This window comes from Epinephelus fuscoguttatus, linkage group LG8 (genome assembly GCF_011397635.1).
Source record: "Epinephelus fuscoguttatus linkage group LG8, E.fuscoguttatus.final_Chr_v1".
In the NCBI taxonomy this organism is placed as follows: domain Eukaryota; kingdom Metazoa; phylum Chordata; class Actinopteri; order Perciformes; family Serranidae; genus Epinephelus; species Epinephelus fuscoguttatus.
Window position 1 is genome coordinate 9515505 of NC_064759.1, and position 21033 is coordinate 9536537.

The window sequence follows — 21033 nt, forward strand, 5'->3', positions numbered from 1 at the left end:
CAATTAAACAATTTGTCTTCTTGACTTGGCAAAAGAATTTATTTTATAATGGGACATGCTCCATCCAGCGCTGCTTCTTGTGTAAGTGAGGCGCTGTCCAAAGTACTGAAACAGAGGAAGGAAATCAATAGACAGACAGACAGAACAGTTCACTTAGACACTGTCTACATGCATACAGATGCTTTTAAAAATGGATAATTACCTCATCAGTTCTGAAAACAAATTCTGTCCACATGACCTTTGTTTTAAAGAATATCTCTGTCCACACTAGAGTGCAAAAACGACTCCAAACACTCACCGATGTTAGCTGTCTTTAACTGTTTCCCCTCATTACAAAGGTCATAAAGTATGCAGGCTAAGGTTATGTTTTTAAAATGACTACTAGAGATCTCATCACCGTTGATTCTCCTTGGATATAAGGACAAAGGAGCTCACTCAAATATACAAGTGATGCTCTGGACGTGCAGAAGTTTTCCTACCACTCTTAATCCAGTGTTTTTGCACGGTTTTGGTGGGTGTGTTTGTGGAGTTTTGAGTCACAGGGTGGATAATTGATCAGTTGATCCAGTCAGAGCTGATCAGATTGGATTGATGGATGAGAACGGCAGCTGCAAACTTTTAGACCCGGCGCAATGAACAGTAAAGTTTCGTCTTGACTGCGCCTACTGTTCTGCGGCTCTGTCCGTGCTGAGAGTACACTCTGCGCTGTGAGAGTGTGATGCAGTGAATAACCAAATGGTATACAGCACATCTAATGAACAGCTCCAAAAATAGAAAATCAAAATGTGGCGGTTGATGTTTTAATGGTGGCGGGCCGCCACAAATAAATGAATGTGTAGTAAACCCTGTCATTGTCAACAATCTCTCTCTGGAAGTTGTCCTATCTGTTGGTTTGGCCAGACCTGATCTGAACTGTCATTTCTGGTGCACTTTAAACCGTGGACACTGGGGTGAAGCAAGCAAAAACACTGGGTGCAGCAGGTGCCTTTATTCATCTGTGAAGTGGTACAGCAATAGTAAGTGTAAAGTGGTTATTAGACCAAGGGTAAACAAACCGGTAGTTTGGTGTTGTTGTTGCTGCATGCTAATTCCACAAAGCAACAATTACTATGCAAATTGAGAAGATGGTGTCATCCTTTCCCCAAAGAGTCTGTTTTACACATCCACTCAGATTAACAGTAACCGGAGTTTTGAACAATCTGCACCTTAGAACGTGTTTTAAGAAATAGTGAGAGATAGAGAGAGATAGATCCAAGCCATAAACTGTTTGTATGTGCTCTTCTCTGCTGCCTTTGATAGACAGAGAAAAATATTCAGCACCATTCAAGTGCTATGTTCATTTGTGTTCTACTTTGTACCAAAATAGGTTTTAAATCATGATTTTTTGGGAGAAACCAACACATTCTATGTAAACCCAGACATTCAGTACCCCCATAGCCTCTATGGAATGATCCTTTGCTTCATTACCACATTTTCCCGCAACTGACATGATTCAAGATAGACAGTCAAATCAGGCCTTAGATCAAATCCTCAAATACTCTCACCGGCCACTTTATTAGGTACACCTTGCCAGTACTGGGCTGGACCCCTTTAGCCTTCAGGATTGCCTTAATTCTTGGTGGCATAGATCCAGCAAGGCACTGGAAACATTCCTCACAGATTTTGGTCCATATTGACATGATGACATCACACAGCTGCTGCAGATTTGTTGGCAGCACATCCATGATGTGAATCTCCGTTCCACCCCATCCCAAAGGTGCTCTATTGGATTGAGATCTGGTGACTGTGGAGGCCATTGGAGTACAGTGAACTCATTGTCATGTTCAAGAATCCAGTTTGAGATGATCTGAGCTTTGTGACATGGTGCGTTATCCTGCTGGAAGTAGCCATCAGAAGATGGGTACACTGTGGTCATAAAGGGATGGACACGGTCAGCAACAATACTCAGGTAGGCTGTGGTGTTTAAACCATGCTCAGTTGGTACTAAGAAAATCTCCCCCACACCATTACACCACCAGCAGCAGCCTGAACTGTTGATACAAGGCAGGATGGATCCATGCTTTCATGTTGTTGACACCAAATTCTGACCCTACCATCTGAATGGGGCAGCAGAAATCCAGACTCATCAGACCAGGCAACGTTTTTCTATCTATCTTCTATTGTCCAGTTTTGGTGAGCCTGTGTGAACTGTAGCCTCAGTTTCCTGTTGTTAGCTGACAGGAGTGGCACCTGGTGTGGTCTTCTGCTGCTGTAGCCCATCTGCTTCAAGGTTGGACAAGGTGTTGTTGCTTCAGAGATGGTCTTCTGCAGACCTTGGTTGGAACAAGTGGGTATTTGACTTCCTGTTGCCTTTCTATCATCTTGAACCAGTCTGGCCATTCTCCTCTGACCTGCAACAACCATGCCACGTTCAAAGTCACTTAAATCACCTTTCTTCCCTATTCTGATGCTCGGGTTGAACTTCAGCAGGTCTTCTTCACCATGTCTACATGCCAAAGTGCATTAAGTTGCTGCCACATGATTGGCTGATTACCTATTTGTGTTAACGAGCAGCTGAACAGGTGTACCTAATAAAGAGGCCGGTCAGTGGAATCAACTATTTGGGATCACCCCTACTGTTTATTCCCTCTTAGGATATACAATATGTATTTTCAAGTTTCAACATTTTATCTTTTAAACAGTTATTATTTTTTGATCATTCACAGTGTCAGTGCATGACACTCGAGCCCTCCAACATTTCACGTACACAAACAATAATTAGTACCCTTTGGGAGTCATAATGGATCAGATTTAGTAAATAATGTGACCTATTTTTAGGCACCATAATGAATATTGTTACACCCTGGAGTGATAATGTTATCAGCTATAACACACACTGTAATCTTGGCCTCCACCTGATCTCCATGTACAACATATTTACATGGCTGTAAAACCTTCCTCTGTGCCTTCGACATTATTTGTCTTTTATGGGAGCAGTGCAGGCTGGGTAAATGTCAGAACTGATGTAGATACAAACTGATTGTTTGTTGCTGCTGCTGTCGTACTAAATTAATTAATTCTTATACTTAATTGTACTTTCAGTGTGTAGCCGGCTGTCTGTGGAGCCAGGAGAGGGATGAAAAATTTAAACATATCCAAACACAGCACCACTCCCATCCCTTTCAGTGTAGTCATGAAAACTGCACACAGGGTCATTTCCTTTTTTTCCCAGCAGAGGCCTTATGTTTAATGCATTCTATGTCAAGTGCAGGTTTACTGAGCCACAGTCTGTAGGCAACACAACATGGAGTAGTGTTATAGTGTCTGCTGGTGATGTCGCCCATAAATTCCTGAAGCGACGGTGGATTTAAAGCTTGGAGTTTGAGTTTATCACTCTCTGCTCTCTTGGCAGTTTGTTTTTGAGCCATGAAATCCAATTTTCTGCTGCAGGGTGGAGTTTAGAGGAGTGAGTAAGCACAGCCGCCGTGGCTCATGCTGTCTTTGATATATTCCTAATGGAGCAATCACTTCCAAAATTGCTTGGTAGATTAGAGGAAGTGAAGTTAGGTTTTTAGACTCTAATGGAGGAGAAAAACGTAGTGGGTTTAGTGTTCACTTCTGTACAGATATGAGGATTTGATGCTTTTCTTTGTCATATATGATGTGAAGCTGAATATCTTTGGGATTTTGGAGTGTTGGTCAGACAAAATCAGGCAGGTGAGGATGTCATGTTGGTCTGTGAGAAATTATACCGGGCATTTTTCACAATATTCTTGCATTTTATAGACAAGACGATTAAAGCTTTGGTCGATAGAAATATGAAAGACATTTAAAAAAAAAAGGCAGAATTTGAAGGTACACTGTTCTCCTGCAGGGGCGGCATGGTGGTGTGGTGGTTAGCACTCTCGCCTCACAGCAAGAGGGTTGCCGGTTCGATCCCGGGCGTGGGAGCCCTTCTGTGCGGAGTTTGCATGTTCTCCCCGTGTCAGATGTGAGTGTGAATGGTCTCTATGTGTCAGCCCTGCGATAGTCTGGCGACCTGTCCAGCGTGTACCCTGCCTCTCGCCCGATGTCAGCTGGGATAGGCTCCAGCCCCCCCGCGACCCTCAAGAGGATGAAGCGGTTAGAAGATGAATGAATGTTCTGCAACTCGCCTCTCTCCCCTGTCTGTCCCAAGCCCCTCCCACCAAACAACCACAGGCATATGCACGCACTTAATTAATAGCTTTCTGTCATTGTAGAGGCACACACAGCGCATTCACTCTGCCCCTCCTTGCACCAAAAATGAGGCAAGAATTAGCAATTCAGGCTGCTGTGGCTGCTGACTGCGGCTCAAGTGGTCTGAAGGGGCAGGGAGTGAGGCGGAGTACACACTGTGATTCAAGGCTCTAGCTAATATCAGCTTCATTTCAGTCAGGATCACTTTAGTCAACAAAAACTTTATTCCATTTCCAGTGCTATAATTGGCGGTATGGCTCTGTTCTGGGGCCTCTCTGCCTTTTCTAGGCCTACACAGAAAGCCTAAGGCGGAGAGGGCACAACTCTCCATCCTTCTGCCTGCCTACATGGAAAGCACAGGCAGGGAGAGCACACCTCTCTGCCCCTCCATGTGCAAACAAGGAAAGCCTGAGGCAGGAAAAGCAGTAGCCCCCCTGTAACAGAGCACAGCAGCATTAATGGGAAACAGAAATGACATTGACACCTACGGGTAATAAGTTAGACACAGCATGAAAAGGAGGAGCTAGGCTGGAGCCTATCCCAGCTGACATTGGGTGAGAGGCAGGGTACACCTGGACAGGTCACCAGACCATCACAGGGCTGACACATAGAGACAGACAACCATTCACACTCACATTCACACCTACGGACAATTTAGAGTCACTAATTAACCTCCATGTCTTTGGACTGTGGGAGGAAGCTGGAGAACATGGGGAGAACATGCAGACTCCACACAACAGTGCTCCCCCACCCTGGGTTTGAACCAAGACCCCTTTGCTGTGAGGCGGCAATGCTAACCACTGCACCACCATAGCTAAGATTAAATTGCCTGTCCCAGCTTCAGTCGATTAATTGAAAAAATAATATGAAAATAATGATTTATTGCAGCCCTAAATTAATCCTTGAAAAGTGTACACCCAAATTCACTGCAGTCATTTAAGTCTGTGTATCTGTGTTGAAACATTTATTAGGGACCGACTGACTAGGCAACAGACTGATTTAACAGCAGCTGAACATGTGAGTCAAAGCTGAGCAACTGATACAGAACTGATTGCTTCATATGACTACGTTGCCTTTCATCCAACTGACTCCATAAATGACAGCACTTGGTTGAATCTCCTGGCTCGGACATCATGAATTGATCTCTCAGTTGTCACAAACATGCAAGTGAAAACTAAAATGAGCAAATGATAGGCTGAGAGCCAGGCTGGTGACAACGCACCAAATGTCTTTCACAACATTTGCTGATGATGTGATGCTGCCCGTCAGAGTGAGAAACTGTTGAAACAAAAGAGCTGCATTTTTTTTTGTAAGATGACCACAGAATGAGGGATGAGCAGATCTGGAGAGATGGATAAATGAATTACTAAATGACTGTAAGTGGTGCCATAGATCTTTTCTCTGGCCTATATAATTTGAGCTCAGCCTGAAACCACCATTTCTGTCCAAATCCATCCAAAGCCTGTGGCCTGGGGAAGTTTGTGAGGCTAAAATCCAAAGAAAAGATATTTCTTTTTATGAGAAATTGAGCAAGACCTGACCCAGAGGCAGTCCCACTGCGGCTCCAGTCACAGATGTACATGAGGAATCGCTTTAGCCCTGGCTGCTTGTTGCTGTAGTTCAGCCTGAGGTGTTTGTGTTTTTGACCCGCAGATGTTTGTTGCTGGTGCAGTTCAGCGCTCCTGTAGGCCTGAAGTAAGATACATAAACATAGCCCTCAACCTTTTCGTGTCAAGGACCCCTGCATTGATACACATTAGGTCATGAACCCCCTTTTGATATGACTTCACTTCAGGGATTTTGGTTGTTAGATATGATTCAAGAACATATCAATAACTGTGGATAACGCATACTCACAGTATGCAGAAAGTCAGTGCAAACTAAATCAGATTACCGTAATTTCTCTTCAACACAAATCCTGACTTTTTAAGTCTTTAGTGTTTGACGCCCAGTTTCAAAGGTCAAAGCTGTCATGATTACACATCATCAACTGATCAAAGAGATCCTAAAGTAGATTCTGCAATTTCTGTATTCATCATATTTATCCGTCCAAATCCCGACAGGCAGGGTGAAGAGAGCTCGACAGCAAACTTCCCCCTCCTTCTTGGGTTTTTACTTTCAGCTGGCTTTCAGTGAGTGTGTTCTTAGAAACCGAGGCGTCCCAGCAGACCTTTGGGTCGTGTGATGTTGGCTTGGCAGTAGTCTGTGTCTGTTCAACACCCCCGAGGCTACGCAGGAAGCTTTCAAAGATTCCCTCCCTCCTGCCTCCTCCCACTGCCTGCTCCCCTCCTTCCTTTTTTCTCTGCTGTCATTTTACTGCTATAATAAAATTATCGTCCACAAATAGTCTTTTAGGTTAAAAACATTTCCATGAACAGGAGCATGACTAATATTACTGTCACAAAGGTTGGTCTGCACTTGATTCGGTATCTATCCATTGTAATTTAACACTACCCCTCCATCATGCCTGACATTAATTACATGGCTCATTGATTTATTGATCATTACACTGTCAGTGCAGTCTGATCACTTCCCAGACATCGAGACAACAATAAAGACAGAGCACTGGGGGCATATTGATACCATAATGCTCTTTGTAAAGGCCAAGATTTAACATGAACATACAGTATGATGAAGTGGTCTTGTCAGTGTATGTTACTGCTGTTTGTCCTCACAACATGAATGAGCATTAATGAAAACTGTGTTAAATAGTGCGTCTAACGTACCTGCAATCGTTAGCATGTCTGCTAGCTTATTGCTTAATCATGTGGGATTACAGGTTACATTATTAAGGCAGGTTTAGGACTGCAGATTTAGCAGCAGACCTCTTCCTCTCTTTGTAAGATTTGGGCCAGTTTACACTGCAGCAATGTGATGTAGTGGTATTTTGGAAAATGCGTTAGTTCAGTCAGGCGAGACTCATTCTGAGAGAAAAGAATATTTATTTACATGTGCACATAAGTGTGAGAAATGTGAAAAGTCCTTGACCATTAGTGATGTCATCATTCCAGGAGGTTGGTAAAGATGTAGTAGATTAGGGGGTCCTCCTTATGGAGTCTAGATGCTGGTGGTGATGAGATGAGATGAAGAGGGAGCTGAGGATCTGGATGTGAAGAGGAGTGGGCTTTTGATGAGCTTGTCCTGGGCTCTGGATAAGGTGACTGGAGGTGAACGGGGTGGAGGAGGGTGTGTAAAATGACAGCTGACGGGAGCAGAGAGGAGAACAGATTTAAAGTTTGGCGGCAGCAACATGAATGACTGAAGGAGACTGTGGCAAAGTTTGATTGGCTAACCGGGAGAGGGAACACCCATAGATTGATTGGTGGAAGTGGTGGTGGGAGGTAGTGCAGTATCATGTATGTAACCATCAAATGCATATTGAAGACCCTTCTTTATAGGCTTTTCGATTTTAAAACAAGTCAGCTGGAGAGAAATCCCACACAGAGTGAACGTCTCTTAGCTAGCCTAATTGTAGCGACAGCTGATACAAGTGGCTGGTGACATTACAGCTGGTAAAAGTGACATTTGCTGGGTAGAAATGAGAAGCTGCTTTTGTCTGTGTCTGTGTCTGTATGTTAAATGTTCCTAAGAATCTGGATGTTGAATCTGCCACTGTCAAATGTTGTTTGACCTCTGTAGCAGCCACTAGTCCTTGCTAAATTTTAGCATGTATAAATATATATGAGCCATATATTTTACAGTAAAGTAAGCTCAGATCTGGTTTCATGTGTTTCCAGCTGAAGGATGATGTTTGGATGAGACATGAGAGAAGGGTGGGGTAGCTGTTTAACAGCGAGCAAGGAGGATGACTCAGAGAAACTGGATGTTAGCCTGCATTGCTCCTGCATCACCCTCTTCACCCTTGTTATTGCTGCAGGCGGTGGGCTGAGGGAGAGTGGGAATATTTTAAACTCTGCATTGCCACTTTGAAATCCGTGAAATTAAAGGTTTTGTGCGATGTCACCTTTTGCTGCTGCCTGCGGTTTGATTTGATATTGTGTATTCCAAGTGGTTCTGGGTCTCTTAGATAAACTGTTATGTGAAGCATCAGCCAATAATAAGTGATTTCTTAGAGGAAGGGAAAGTAATGGGATGTTGTTGCAAAAATTAATGAATAATATTCGTCATTTTGTACTTGCAGTATAAATAGGCATATGATTAGGCTCAGGCACAAAAACCACTGGGTTATGGTTAGGAACAGACCATGTTTGGCATAAAATACCTGCTTTTAATGGCACTATGCCAGCAGGAAACGTAGTGACAGGTCGCTATTATATATTTTGGGCGGGGCAACACAGTGGTTTGAGTTGAAGGTGTGAGAAAGAATAGTATCAGTAACATTGTTAACACTGTGCTACATTACAGAGAAATACAAAACCGTACTAATGAACCTTCATTAATATAGGCCTATATTTTATCTACAAGTGCACGTCACACACTGAGCGAGCCGCCTGTTAATGACGCTGTGGGCTAATGGGCATGTAGCTACTTCCATGTTTCAGATGATACGTCATGTTTGTAGTCGACCAATGAAGATGAGTTTACATATCACCTTGGGTTCGTCCTTCACCTTCTCAAAATGATCCCACACTTTGGATTTCCTGCCCGACATGTTATTAACTAGCCTGTGGAATAACCGCAGGTACCAGCCCTGGAAATTAACCTGACTCCTGTCTGACTGCTGAGCGTGGACACTTCCTGTGTCTGCAGCTTGGCAGGCGTCTCATCTCCTCCACCTTCCGACGACAAGTCAGCTCAAATACTACATCACTTTAGAAACGCTGACATGATGTGTATAAAACATGCAAATGTAACACATCTGTGGTTTCCAAAAACGTACAATGCCAACATTTTCTTCTGTCGACTGGGCTGTTGGACGACACTGTTCTCCATTACATTGATCCAGTGTTTGCGGCTGTGTTGTAGCCTGCTGTCGGCTCCCTCAGGCTAAATGTTTTCTCTCTGTCCCCCATGCTGAGCTGCTGCTGCTGCTCTCTTTAAAGAAACTGTGGGAAGCTACCAGAATGACTTCAGTGTTGGCTACAGCTGCAGTCGACCCCCAGGGACTCGCTCCCTGCGGGCACATCATCTCTGCTTGGTCTCATGAGCACATACATGCTGGAGATATGTTGTTGTGGCAGACAAGGTGTAAACAATCTCTCATGTTAGAGATGTTGGACATGTCAAACAGAGGTTGGGCCTTCACTAGAGCAGAGTCTACAGATGGGTATTTACTGACCAAAATGTGTCCTTAGCATTGATTAGCAAAAGCTAATATTTCCAGAAAGTTAAATCATGATTTGATACAATATGAATACATGATTAATACAACAAATGTGTTTTGTTTGGAAACATATTCCTAAAAATGAAATGCCACAAAAGTGTTTGTAAAATACTTTTAGTTTGGGCATGTAGTGGTTATCTCTCAATGTATGAAAAATGGAAATTTTCCCTTCCCAATATTTGTAACGATCTGTAACGAAAATGCCTCCAAAAGCTAAAACAAAGCTACTTTTCTCCCCTCAGTATTCAAACCGACTCCAAAACACAGTGGATGGCCCCTGAACTCCTCTTGCTTCACACTGGTGTTGGCCTACGTGCCAACAAGCATCAGTGAACGCAACAGCTGTGCACACGACATGGCAACATTTTTGGCTGTTGTGTATCCTCTGTGCATCATGCACAGCTGATTTCAGGTCTACTACACAGATAAAACACAGTCTGTTTAAACTGCACTGATGCTCATGTTGAATATGAACCAGTGTGTTGCGGCTGTTGTTGAACACATCTGGACAGGTGTTTGTCAGTGTGACAGGCTGGAGATTTATATATTTATTTAGTTATGTTTGACTTTGGGCGACACGGTGTTGTGGTGGTTAGCACTGTTGCCTCGCAGCAAGAGGGTTCCCGGTTCGATCCCGGGTGTGGGAGCCCTTCTGTCTCTCCCTGTGTCAGTGTGGGTTCTCTCCGGGCACTCCGGCTTCCTCCCACAGTCCATAGACATGCAGATTGGGGATTGGGTTAATTGATAACTCTAAATTGTCTGTAGGTGTGAAGGCGAGTGTGAATGGTTGTCTGTCTCTATGTGTCAGCCCTGCGATAGTCTGGCGACCTGTCCAGGGTGTACCCTGCCTCTTGCCCAATGTCAGCTGGGATAGGCTCCAGCCCCCCCACGACCCTCAAGAGGATGAAGCGGTTAGAAGAGGGATGGATGGATGGATGTTTGACTTTGACTTAGATGTCCACATTTTTAAATCTGCTGTCTGCTTCTCCTCTTCCAGACTATCATTATTATCTTGGCCTTCAGTCGACCTCTGGTACAGAGCCAGGGTGGCTGTTTACCCCTTTACTGGCCTTTGTGCCAAGCTAAGCTAACTAGCTGCTGTGACTTCAAAGAGTCTGACCATCCAAGCTGATTTATTCATGTACAGATTCTGTCTGTACAATCTGAACCCTCCACGGCGAGTCAAACGCTCACTAAAACACATATGCTAATGATGTTCTCCCCGCTGAGTTTGTTTTGCCCGTTTGCAGGGCTTGCAGCCTTTTCTGTGGCGCAGCATGTCGACGCCAGCGAGACAAACAAGGGCAGCATCACAGTGACATAAGTGTCACAGAAAAGAGCAGGGCGGCCTGCTGATAGACTCATAATGGCTTTTATTTGCTGCTCTGTTCAGGGTTTTTCTCTTCTTTTCTCTGCTTGATGAGATAATGGAGAAGATAATGGAGATTTAAAGTAGTGATGGAAGAGGGTGTGTGAGAGAGCAGGAGGAAGGGAGCATGAATCAGGATGGACGAGGGGAAGGAAGGAAGATAAGTAAGAGATGTTGGGACAAAGGCATTAAAGGGTAATTTCGGTATTTTTCAACCTGGACCCTTTTATCCCCTCTTTTTGTGTCTAAATGACTAATGGGAACAACAGCTTTTAAAACTGGTCCAGTGTTTAGTGAGACTGCTGCAGCCGGCAGCTGCAAAACAGACTGCATATTAACCATCAGGGCATTTGTGAACCGTGAATTTACATCCACTTAAAGTGCTTGTTTTGCCACTGACAGGCTCGGACTGCTACTATAAGCATCTGACAACTTAAAGAGAGGAATCCTACCTTTTGTTAAGAGTAAGATCCATGTTGTTGATATCAGGAAACTCACCAGACTCCATTTAAATAAACAGTAATTTAAGCATGTATAGATCCAGCTTATTTTCACATATAACTGGATGAATTAAGGGTTTATTTCAAGCAAACCAGAGTTGGTGATTGTTGGAACAGTGGAGAGACAAACAAAGATGGCTATTGTGAGGATTATTTTGTGTCTGTCGACTTTGAATCAAGTGTGTTTTATGGTGATAAAATTACAGGTTTTTTAAATGGAGTCTGGTGGGTTTGGTGAAAGGGATTTTGGGGCAGTTTGTTGTAAAACAAAAAGGATCTTACTCTTTAACAGACAATGTTGTTGTCACACATTTCTAATAACAATCTGAGCCTGTCAGTGACAATTTTTTTTTCTTTCAATTGAAAATGGCTCTGCTCTCCATTCACAGTTTTTATTGTCTGTGCCAAGGGTACTGTACGTACAGAGTTTGGTGAACAGCATTTATGTATGCAGCTCCTTATATGTGGAGTCTTCTGCAGAAGAACTTAAAGTTGCACTGTTTGGTTCCTCTCGGCCGTTTCAAAGCACTGTTGCACTGTTTTGTACACAGTTTTCTATATGCCAGTGTCATGGCATATCTTAGCTGGTCTTTGTAATCATGTGTAGTTGCCCTTTTTTGTGTTTTTATGGTTGACTTCTAGTACACATAAACACTTTCAGCTGACGTAGATTGACACTGCACAATTGCCCTTTAATGTTACTTTGCAGCCTGTTTCGCCGCTGTTGGCGCAGCCTTGTTGTTCAATTTATTTGAGATGTCAACACAAAAACATGTGAAACCAGAGTCCATGTTGAAAAATACCAATGTTAACACCACCATTTGTCGCTAGTAAGCCAGAAGTTAGTCAGAGTTCACAGACTGTAATCATAAGTGTCCTCAGTGGGAGCTTCAGTCTATACATAAACATCGACCTGTACTGCACCGCATTGCAGCCCTGCTTGTTAATCACAGATGTACATGCTGTGACACATCACAGCATGGATCCATTAAATGTTGACTGCGGTGTGCCGCAATGTAAATGCCACACTGTGCTTTCTGCTGATCTGAGGACGGAGCTGTGAGATAACTGCTGTTCAGTCAATATAGGTCACAGAGCTCCAAGACTCAGGTGTCAGCACCTTAAAGCTGTCATGTCCTTTTTCCTCTCAGCCATTAGTGCTGAGCCAGATAATGTGTCCTGTCCTGCAAATGGCAACAACCCAACGTGAATGCCAATGGTGCTTCAGTGTGAACTGGCTCTGATAGATTGTTTGAAAATGGGCTTACAGAAGATTGTTCTCCCTCACATGCACTACAGTGCCAGTGTGATCAATCACGCTAACACAAACCCTTTTCTTTGCTTTTCCACAGGATTTCGTGTCGGAGCGCACGCTGGCCAGAGGTCCATCAGCAGCAGTGCAGTGGAGCAGGGAGCTGACCGCGGTGCTGAATTCATCAGCTAACAGAGATCCCCATTGCACACTCATGTGCCTGGGCTGCTCCTGATAGCTCCCATTCCTAGCAGCAACAGACCAACACTTCCACATCCAAGATGGACGACGACGGGCGTTACAGAGACAGCCGCTCAGACTTTGTCCGTGGCGCCAAGGACATTGCCAAAGTCGCCAAGAAACAGGTCGGCAAGAAGATGGGGCGTGGCATGGACAAAATGGCCGACGAGTACACCAAGCGCTCCTACAAACGCTTTGAGGAGGAAGACGATGATGAAGACTATGGCGGTGTGCCGAGCAACGCCGGCGGATATTACCGCAATGACAGCCGAGCTAATGACGATGAAGGTCACAGTGATTCCACTGAAGGACACGACGAGGACGATGAGATCTACGAGGGGGAGTACCAGGGCATCCCGAGGGCTGACTCGGGCAAGACCGGCAGCATGGATGGGGTGACGGCCACCCAGGCGCAGCAGTTCAGGGATCTGTCGGCCTACGAGGGTGAGAGGAGGAAAGACCAGGAGGAGCTGGCCCAGCAGTACGAGACCATCCTGCAGGAGTGCGGCCACGGGAAGTTCCAGTGGACGCTCTACTTTGTCCTGGGGCTGGCGCTGATGGCGGACGGCGTGGAGATCTTTGTGGTCGGCTTCGTGTTGCCCAGTGCAGAGAAGGACATGTGTCTATCGGAGCCCAACAAGGGCATGCTGGGTAAGATTTCCAGACATGTCTTTATAAAAGCACTTAGAGTTACAGAGGGTCAGGGGTTAGAAACATGAGAACTCTGCAGTACCAACCTTAGCTGTGGTTACACGGACGATGTTTCTTCAATCTGATTAAAACCATTCTGATTAGAGATTCCAACTGAACTTTTAACATAGATGCTGATGAACAAAACATCAATATTGGTATCAACTTACAACCAAGCTGGCCCAAAATTTCAGAATTGGTACATCCCTAAAGAATAAACTTACTAATCAGAGTGCTCACATAAGAATGTAGCAGAGCACTAAATATTTTATGATTCTTTGTCAAAATCAGCGAGGGAGAAACAGCTGTTGCGGCACGTCATGTCTGCTGCATGCACTCTATACGCGACCCAGCGTTACCTCCATGTTGGCCAAACAGGCACAGAAAGAACATATTTTTTTCCAACCAGAGAGAAATTATTGGATTTAGCATTTAGGCTACACACTTATTAGCCGCTAATATTTTCTTATTTAACGGATTATCAAAGGTTAACACCATCCCCTCTAAGCCCATCGGGCCAGTCTCTTTGGACTGAGGTGGATCTGATCTGGAATATCAGGGTCCATGCAAACATACCTGCTCTTTTGTTTCTGCCCTCTGAACACCTGTTTTCAGCTCATGTACTGTCTGCTCTGCCCTTTCCCTGTTCTTTTTCCTTTCTGTGCCTCCTGTGGGAGTTTATGCCACCGCTTCACATTTTATCTCTGTCTTATCTTGGCAGTTACCTTTGCAGTTTATCCCCCAGTAATTGCTTTTCTACAGCCTCGTTGGCAGAGGAACTACAGCTATTTAAGATTCAACTGGCCGTGCAGCCTCTGAACAGCGGCAGAATTTCAATCGAACTCTCAGCCTCTCAGTTCTTTGCTTCACTTCATCTGTTTTCTAGTTGGACAGTGTGTGTTATGTGTGTGTGTTTGTATGCCCATGTCCTCCTCCTGTTTTCATAGTATATGCTGTGTGTCGGTCGCTTTCCCTACTTTACAGCATACAGAAACACAAAGCCCTCATGATGGTTTCCTATCCTCAGGGCCAATGTCCAATCAGAGTCCAAACCTGCCTCGCCATCTGTCATTGGCTGCCCAGCAAGGACACCGTGAACAAGGGCCAGAGGTCTGCTGGGGATAACAAACTCAAACATATTGTTTAGTCTACATAAAAAACGTAGATATAAAGTTATGTATTTTGTTATAATGTGTGAGAAGCAAGGTTATTATAGTTAAATAAAAACTAAACAAGGTGTGAAAAAACATTTTAGTTAACTGAAATAAAATAAAAAAAACACAGACTTTAAGAAAAAAAAAACTGAAATGATATTGTGTGCTTACACAATTAACTAAAGTAAAATTGAAAATATGCAGAAAATGTCTTTAGTTTAGTTTAGTCAGTTTGGTCAAATATGTCAACACTACAAACATCAGTGTGTGTTTTTTTGTAGTCTCTTTACTGGTTTTTTAAGTCACTCATCTTATGTGTCGTATTTTGTTAAACTTCCTTCCTTTAAAAATGTAGAAAATCTTAGTCAGTGATGTCACAACTACCCAAAACCCAAAGTGGCACCTTCACAATGTTTGTTTTGTCCAACTATAACATTCAAAATTAGTAAAACTAAATAGTAAAAATGTGTATATTTATTGAGACTAAGATGTTTTCGTGACAGTGAGTGAATTGTTGTCACATAATGTTTGTATTATTATATCTATTTGTAACTTCTTAAAGGTCCATTGTGTAGGAAGGCTGGGGGGGGGGGGGGGGGGTATAATCACCTAAAAATCAGAATTGTTGTGTTTTCGTTACCTTAGAATGAGTGTTTATATCTGCATAGGGAGCGGGTCCTCGTTTATGGAGACTACCATGTTTCTACGGTAGCCCAGAATGGACAAACCAAACACTGGCTTCAAATAGGACCATTCGCTTTTTCATGGCTTTTTCTACCACCATAGTTAGAGGCCCGTCTGCAAGGAAAAGCATTGGGAAAACACTGATTTGTAACATGGAACTGCTTTGTTCAGTGTTTTTACCAGTTTAAATCACCTGGTCTGTTTGTTTTGGAGAGGAAGAGACCTCTGCTGATAATTTGACTCCTGCTAAAAACCTCCTGAACAATGAACACTGAAGTAATTCCAACTAGGAGAAGTTTCTGCTGGTTGCAATCTGCAATCCTCAATGTTATATGCCATGAAATCCCCCTAAATCTTAAACACTGGACCTTAAAATATTGCCCCTTACAAAACCTCCTTATACAGTTATTAAAAAACTAAAACTTATATCAAAACTAGTAAACACTAAACTAAAAATGATATTTTTTAAACATTAAATCTAAACGAACAAACCCTCTCTGGAAACAAACGGAAACAGAAATTAAAAATGAAATAGAAATAAAAACTAATAAAAAAAATATATACAAAAAAAATATACAACACAAAAAATATTAATAAAAATACAAAATAAAAATACAAACTATTAAAATACACAAAAAAATACAAATACAACTATTAAAAAATACAAAAAAAGGAGTTAGTTTTATTCCACTGGATGAAATATAGAAAGTTTTACATCACAGTGAGATATTCATGTCCAGCTTTGTTGGAGGTTGGTTGTGGGAATAAAAAGATGTCAAGCATTATTGATGTCCAACATGAAAAATAAATACAACATTTTACAGCATGCAAAATTCACACCCATTCTTTGGTGGGCTGTAGAAAGAAGAGAGGATTTTTGGAAATGTACTAAATATTCTTCACTGAAGCAGACATGTACAGTCTGAAATATCCCAGTATGCTCATCTAGAAGGAACAGCAGGCTAATACAAACTGATAGTAGATAGGTTAATACTGCTAAATCCACATTATCCAAACTTCAAAAGAGATTTAAGTAGATTAAAAAAACAGAAGTTGTATTAAACTAAATTAATACTGATATTAGTGAAATAAACTTCACAATATCAACGCAAATGTTTAGTTGCATTATTTAATTTTAGTAAGTCAGATGAGATCTAATGACATAATTTGACTGTTGAGCTGCACTGCTGCCACGTCGATGAACATTGTTCCCCTGCAGATGGGATGTCTGTGTATTGAGCGTCTGTGCTGTTGGAAAATGAGCATCATAGATTGGGCTGCTGGTTCTGGCTGGAAGAATATTGCGGAACACTTACGCTGACAGTGGCTTCCCTGCAGCTCTAATCGTCGTCCTCTGCCTGATCAATTCACACTGATTCTTTTTTTGAGAGGTCAAAAGTTTAGATTTTCTTTTAACCTTCGATGATCAAGTACAGTGTGTTCTTTTTCGGCTGTAGTACAAGTGTGTGCTGCTGGTCAGTGAGCTGCAGCACTGCGTCAGTGAGGGGGTTGTGTGCCGTGTTCATGTGGGCTTTCTTTTCTGTTTTCCACTGTTGTTTTCCTGTCAGATCTTTGTCACTACTCCAGGGCTCTAGGGCTGGGCCATATATCGATATTATATAGATTTCATGCTATGGAGGTAGATATAGTCTTAGAATTTAGATATCATAATATTGTGTCGTCTTCTCCTGGTGTTAAAGGCTGCATTACAGTAAAGTGATCTAATCTTCTGAACTTACCAGACTCCTCTAGCTGTTCTGTTATTTCCCTTTACGCATATAATCATAATATCTACTTCACTGATCATTATTCACCAAAATTATTGTGTAAATATTTTGTGAAAGCACCGTTTGTCAATCTTAGAATATGGTCGTAATATTGATATTGAGGTACTCGGTCAAAAATATCACAATATTTGATTTCCTACATATGGCCCAGCCCTAGTACGTGACATACTCCTATTATTGTGAACCTACACCCAACACCCTCTCACTCAACTCACGAGGCTTAGGCCCACTGACCAAGCTGCTGTCAAACATTCAATTTGGTCAGTGGGCCTACGGTTCAAACTATGACACTTTACAAACCCCTCTAGTGACTGTTTTACACATGCTAGTTTCCACTCATAACATGCATACAGTGTCTCTTTTTAAATTAAACTTAGGTTAGGTTAGACACCAAAATTACTTGCATAGGTTTAGGAAAAGATCATGGTTTAGGTTAGGGATAACCATTAACCATCTCAACCTACCAGCGTTGCTGTGGACATACCCTCCAATCTCCTCACAGGTCGCCCCGGTGAATAAGCACCTCACTTTGAGCTGCAAACCCCCTTTTTGTTAGCTCTGTTAGCACCGTTAGTGGTGCTGTCATCATAGTTGACAATGCTAACGGGGTTTTGCAGGTCAAAATGAGGCCAGTTAATCACCGCTACTGGAGGGTGGCTACCATGTTTCTGAAGCAACGGCATCAGCATTACCAGCAGTGTCGTATGCTGTGTCTCAAATCGCGTACTTACACTTAATATTTTGAGTGCATAAGTGCGTTCACACTGAGAAGTATGGAAACATGCAGTGCACTATGGTGCACTCAAAACAGTCAAGAAGTTGAGTGTGGAACTATGGACATTTCTCGCCCTGAATGGTCGCCATCTTGGCTTCATGGCAGAAGGGGAGGGACCACTTTTCAAACTGGAAATGGCGGCCGAGGACTGTGCGACCGTGAACATCGCTGCATTGTACAAATACATGTGTTTTTTGCACGAAGCACCACTATACTGTTGTCGGGTATAAGCCAGCAGTATGTTTATTGGGTTAATTTAGCAGTCTGTAATGATTTGGTACCATGAACGATAACACCAATGCTAATGCTAGTTTGCTAACTAGCTAATTTGCGGCCGTCATTTTCGGTAAGTGCACAATGGCCAGGTTTCGTTTGAGACAACACTACCCTTAAGAAATTTGTGCACTACTCCAATAAGTATAGTGCACATAGTATACTACATAGAAGTGTACTGGCGGGAGACACAGAGGTAGTCTCTGAATAAGCTAGCTAGCTTCCACCCAACTCAGTTGTTAAGCAGTGCAGAGCTGCCAAGGCTTACGTTTGCTAACCAGTGGGGACCAGAGGGGAGGGCAGTGGGCACTCTTAGTTTGGGAACTGCATTTTCTGGTGAAGATCTCACAGTCCTTGGTTGTTTTTGACATAGCCTCGCTTAAATTGAAACAGTCGACGTGGGTTTTTAAAGTTGTTTAATGCAGGGTTATACAGAGCTTACACACTAAGCTGCTGTATCGGTCCGTGGCTCCAAAGCGCCATTCATGTTGCTTCTGCAGTCAATCTCAAGATTCCTAAGTGCAGTACGTAGCCTAAGTCAACTTATGTGTGTGTGTTTGACCCATCCATCCATCCCAACTTCCTCCATATGCAGACTTTGTTACTCTTTATACTCCATCACCTGACTTCCTCCTTTGCTTCCATCATAATCACTCCCACCATGTGCAGCCTCATAGTTTAATAGACCAACTGACCAAGCTGCTGTATTTGATGAGCTGGGAGTGTGAGCGCTCTGTGATAATACTGTGCAGTTTCTCTCTATGTAAGGGAAAACTGGAGTGTGTACACACACATGGCTACATTTGGCAGCCATCCATGCTTTTAATTGGTTATTGGGTTGTGTGATTTTCCCGGTGGTCCATGCACAGCACAAGGTATGGATTGCAGAGCCAACATGTACAGTAACCAGCCTGCGTGTGTGAATGTGAGTGTGTCTGTCTGCTCACACATCCATAACAATTTGCATGTGTACGTGGGTGTGTGTTACACTTGTTATGTGGGCGCAACTGTGCTCATTTCAGTGGTGACAAAATAAAAGCAAAAGCAGCAGCAGCAGCAGTGATGGTGCTGCGGAAAATACTCCAATTAAAGTCAGCTGAGGAAGCAAGAAATAAGTAAAGGAAATAAAGTAAAAATTGAAAAGTAAAGTATTTCCTCCTGTAGTGTAGCACAGTGAAAGTATAAGGAAGTCTAATAAAATGGAAATATTCAAGTAAAACTACCAAAAATTTGTACTTTAAAGTAAATATACTCAGTTACTTCTCTCCCATCCTCCCCTCTCTCTGGTTGGGTTTGTGTCATGCCATGGGGGAGCCAGTAGGGAGACACGACCAGCGCCCGATCCCCCCCCTCCCTGTTACGCAACACGCCTGACTCATGCTAGAGAGCATCCTTTGCTCATGCCTCTCTGCATCCCATGATTCCTAGTGTCCTCTCCCCCAACCCCCACCCTCACCCTCTTCCTCTCCACACGGTGCAAATATAGTGTCAGCCACTTTAACCTGACGCACTGTGGTGGAATCATGTATTGTGTGTGCAGTGTGTGACAGAGAATGTGTGAGGGGTAATCGCCTGCAGAATATTAAATCCCTGCCAGCAGAGAGCATTCAGATGTACACATAAAGAGAAGGATTCAGAGTCACACGTGTCACTGCTAGTTAGACAAAAATACCTCCATCCAGAAATTCTCTTATGCTCTCTCCTGGCATTTTTTATTTGCTAAGATTTGTTCTTTATTAAACCACAGAAATTAGGAAAATTAAAAGAAGACAAGCCCAGCAGTGACAGCAGTGATGCCTGTGCTGCAGTTTTTTTGCGTGATGAGCAGGAGGAGACACTTTCACAGGCAGCAGAGAGAAGCACAGAGCGGTTGTCATTGATTTGTCCTTGTTGTGAAGCTGCGGAGGTTGCATCTGCAGCGTGGTCGGTTTGCCGTAACATGAAGGAGAAACTGGGGTTTGTCACATGCAGCGGCTCTGGAAGGAGGTTTCTAGAAAAGCGCTGGCTGAGCGTACTTTGAATGTCAAGATTATCTCACACTGTTGAGCCTTCAGTGTGCTCTGCCTGCTGTGACAGTGTTGGTGAGGAAGGGGAAAATATCTGGTATATAAAAAGTGCAGCTCAACCACACAGAATTATTTTGATATTTCCAGCCATATTTCTGTTTGACTCTTCAGGAGATTGCAGCCATGGGTGTATTATGAGACAGTGGGCCCCTGGGCACATATGCAAAAGGCCCCTCCACCTCTCTTTCAGAGGAGCAAGACACACTCTCTTTTTTGGTAGTTTTTTCTCTTTATACTCATTCTGTGTTTCTTTGAGGTCAATTTTGTGTTTCTGAGGTAGTTTATTATAGATTTTTGTTGTCATTTTGTGTCTTTTTAAGGTCAGTTAGTGTCTTTTACCAGGAATTGTGTGTCTCTTTAGAGCCATTTTGTGTCTTTTTGTAGTCATTTTGTGTCTTTTTAAGGCCAGGTAGTGTCTTTTTGTGGCCATTTGTGTCTCTTTATGGTCATTTTGTCTTTTTGTGGCCACTTGTGTCTCTGTATGGTCATTTTGTGTCTTTTTGTAGTTATTTTGTGTCTTTTTAAGGCCAGGTAGTGTCTTTTTGTAGTCATTTTGTGTCTCTTCAAGGTCAATTTGTGTTTTTTATGGCCATTTGTGTCTCTTTCAGGTCTTTTTGTTTCTTTTTCTAGTCATTTTGTGTCTTTAAGGCCAGGTAGTGTGTCTTTGTAGTTATTTTGTGTCTCTTTCAGGTCAACTTGTGTTTTCTTGTGGCCATTTGTATCTCTTTGAGGTCATTTTGTGTCTATTTGTGGTCATTTTGT

At 43.0% G+C, this 21033-nt stretch overlaps 1 protein-coding gene across 1 annotated transcript in view; it reads left to right on the plus strand.

Annotated features, from left to right (window-relative positions):
- sv2a (synaptic vesicle glycoprotein 2A) overlaps positions 1-21033 on the plus strand; it is an 84208-nt gene that overhangs the window by 23454 nt on the left and 39721 nt on the right. Inside the window, exon 2 of the mRNA XM_049582918.1 lies at positions 12703-13493. Coding sequence (XP_049438875.1) covers positions 12884-13493 — 610 coding nt within the window. The 5' untranslated portion in view covers positions 12703-12883. The remainder of the gene's footprint in view (positions 1-12702; positions 13494-21033) is intronic.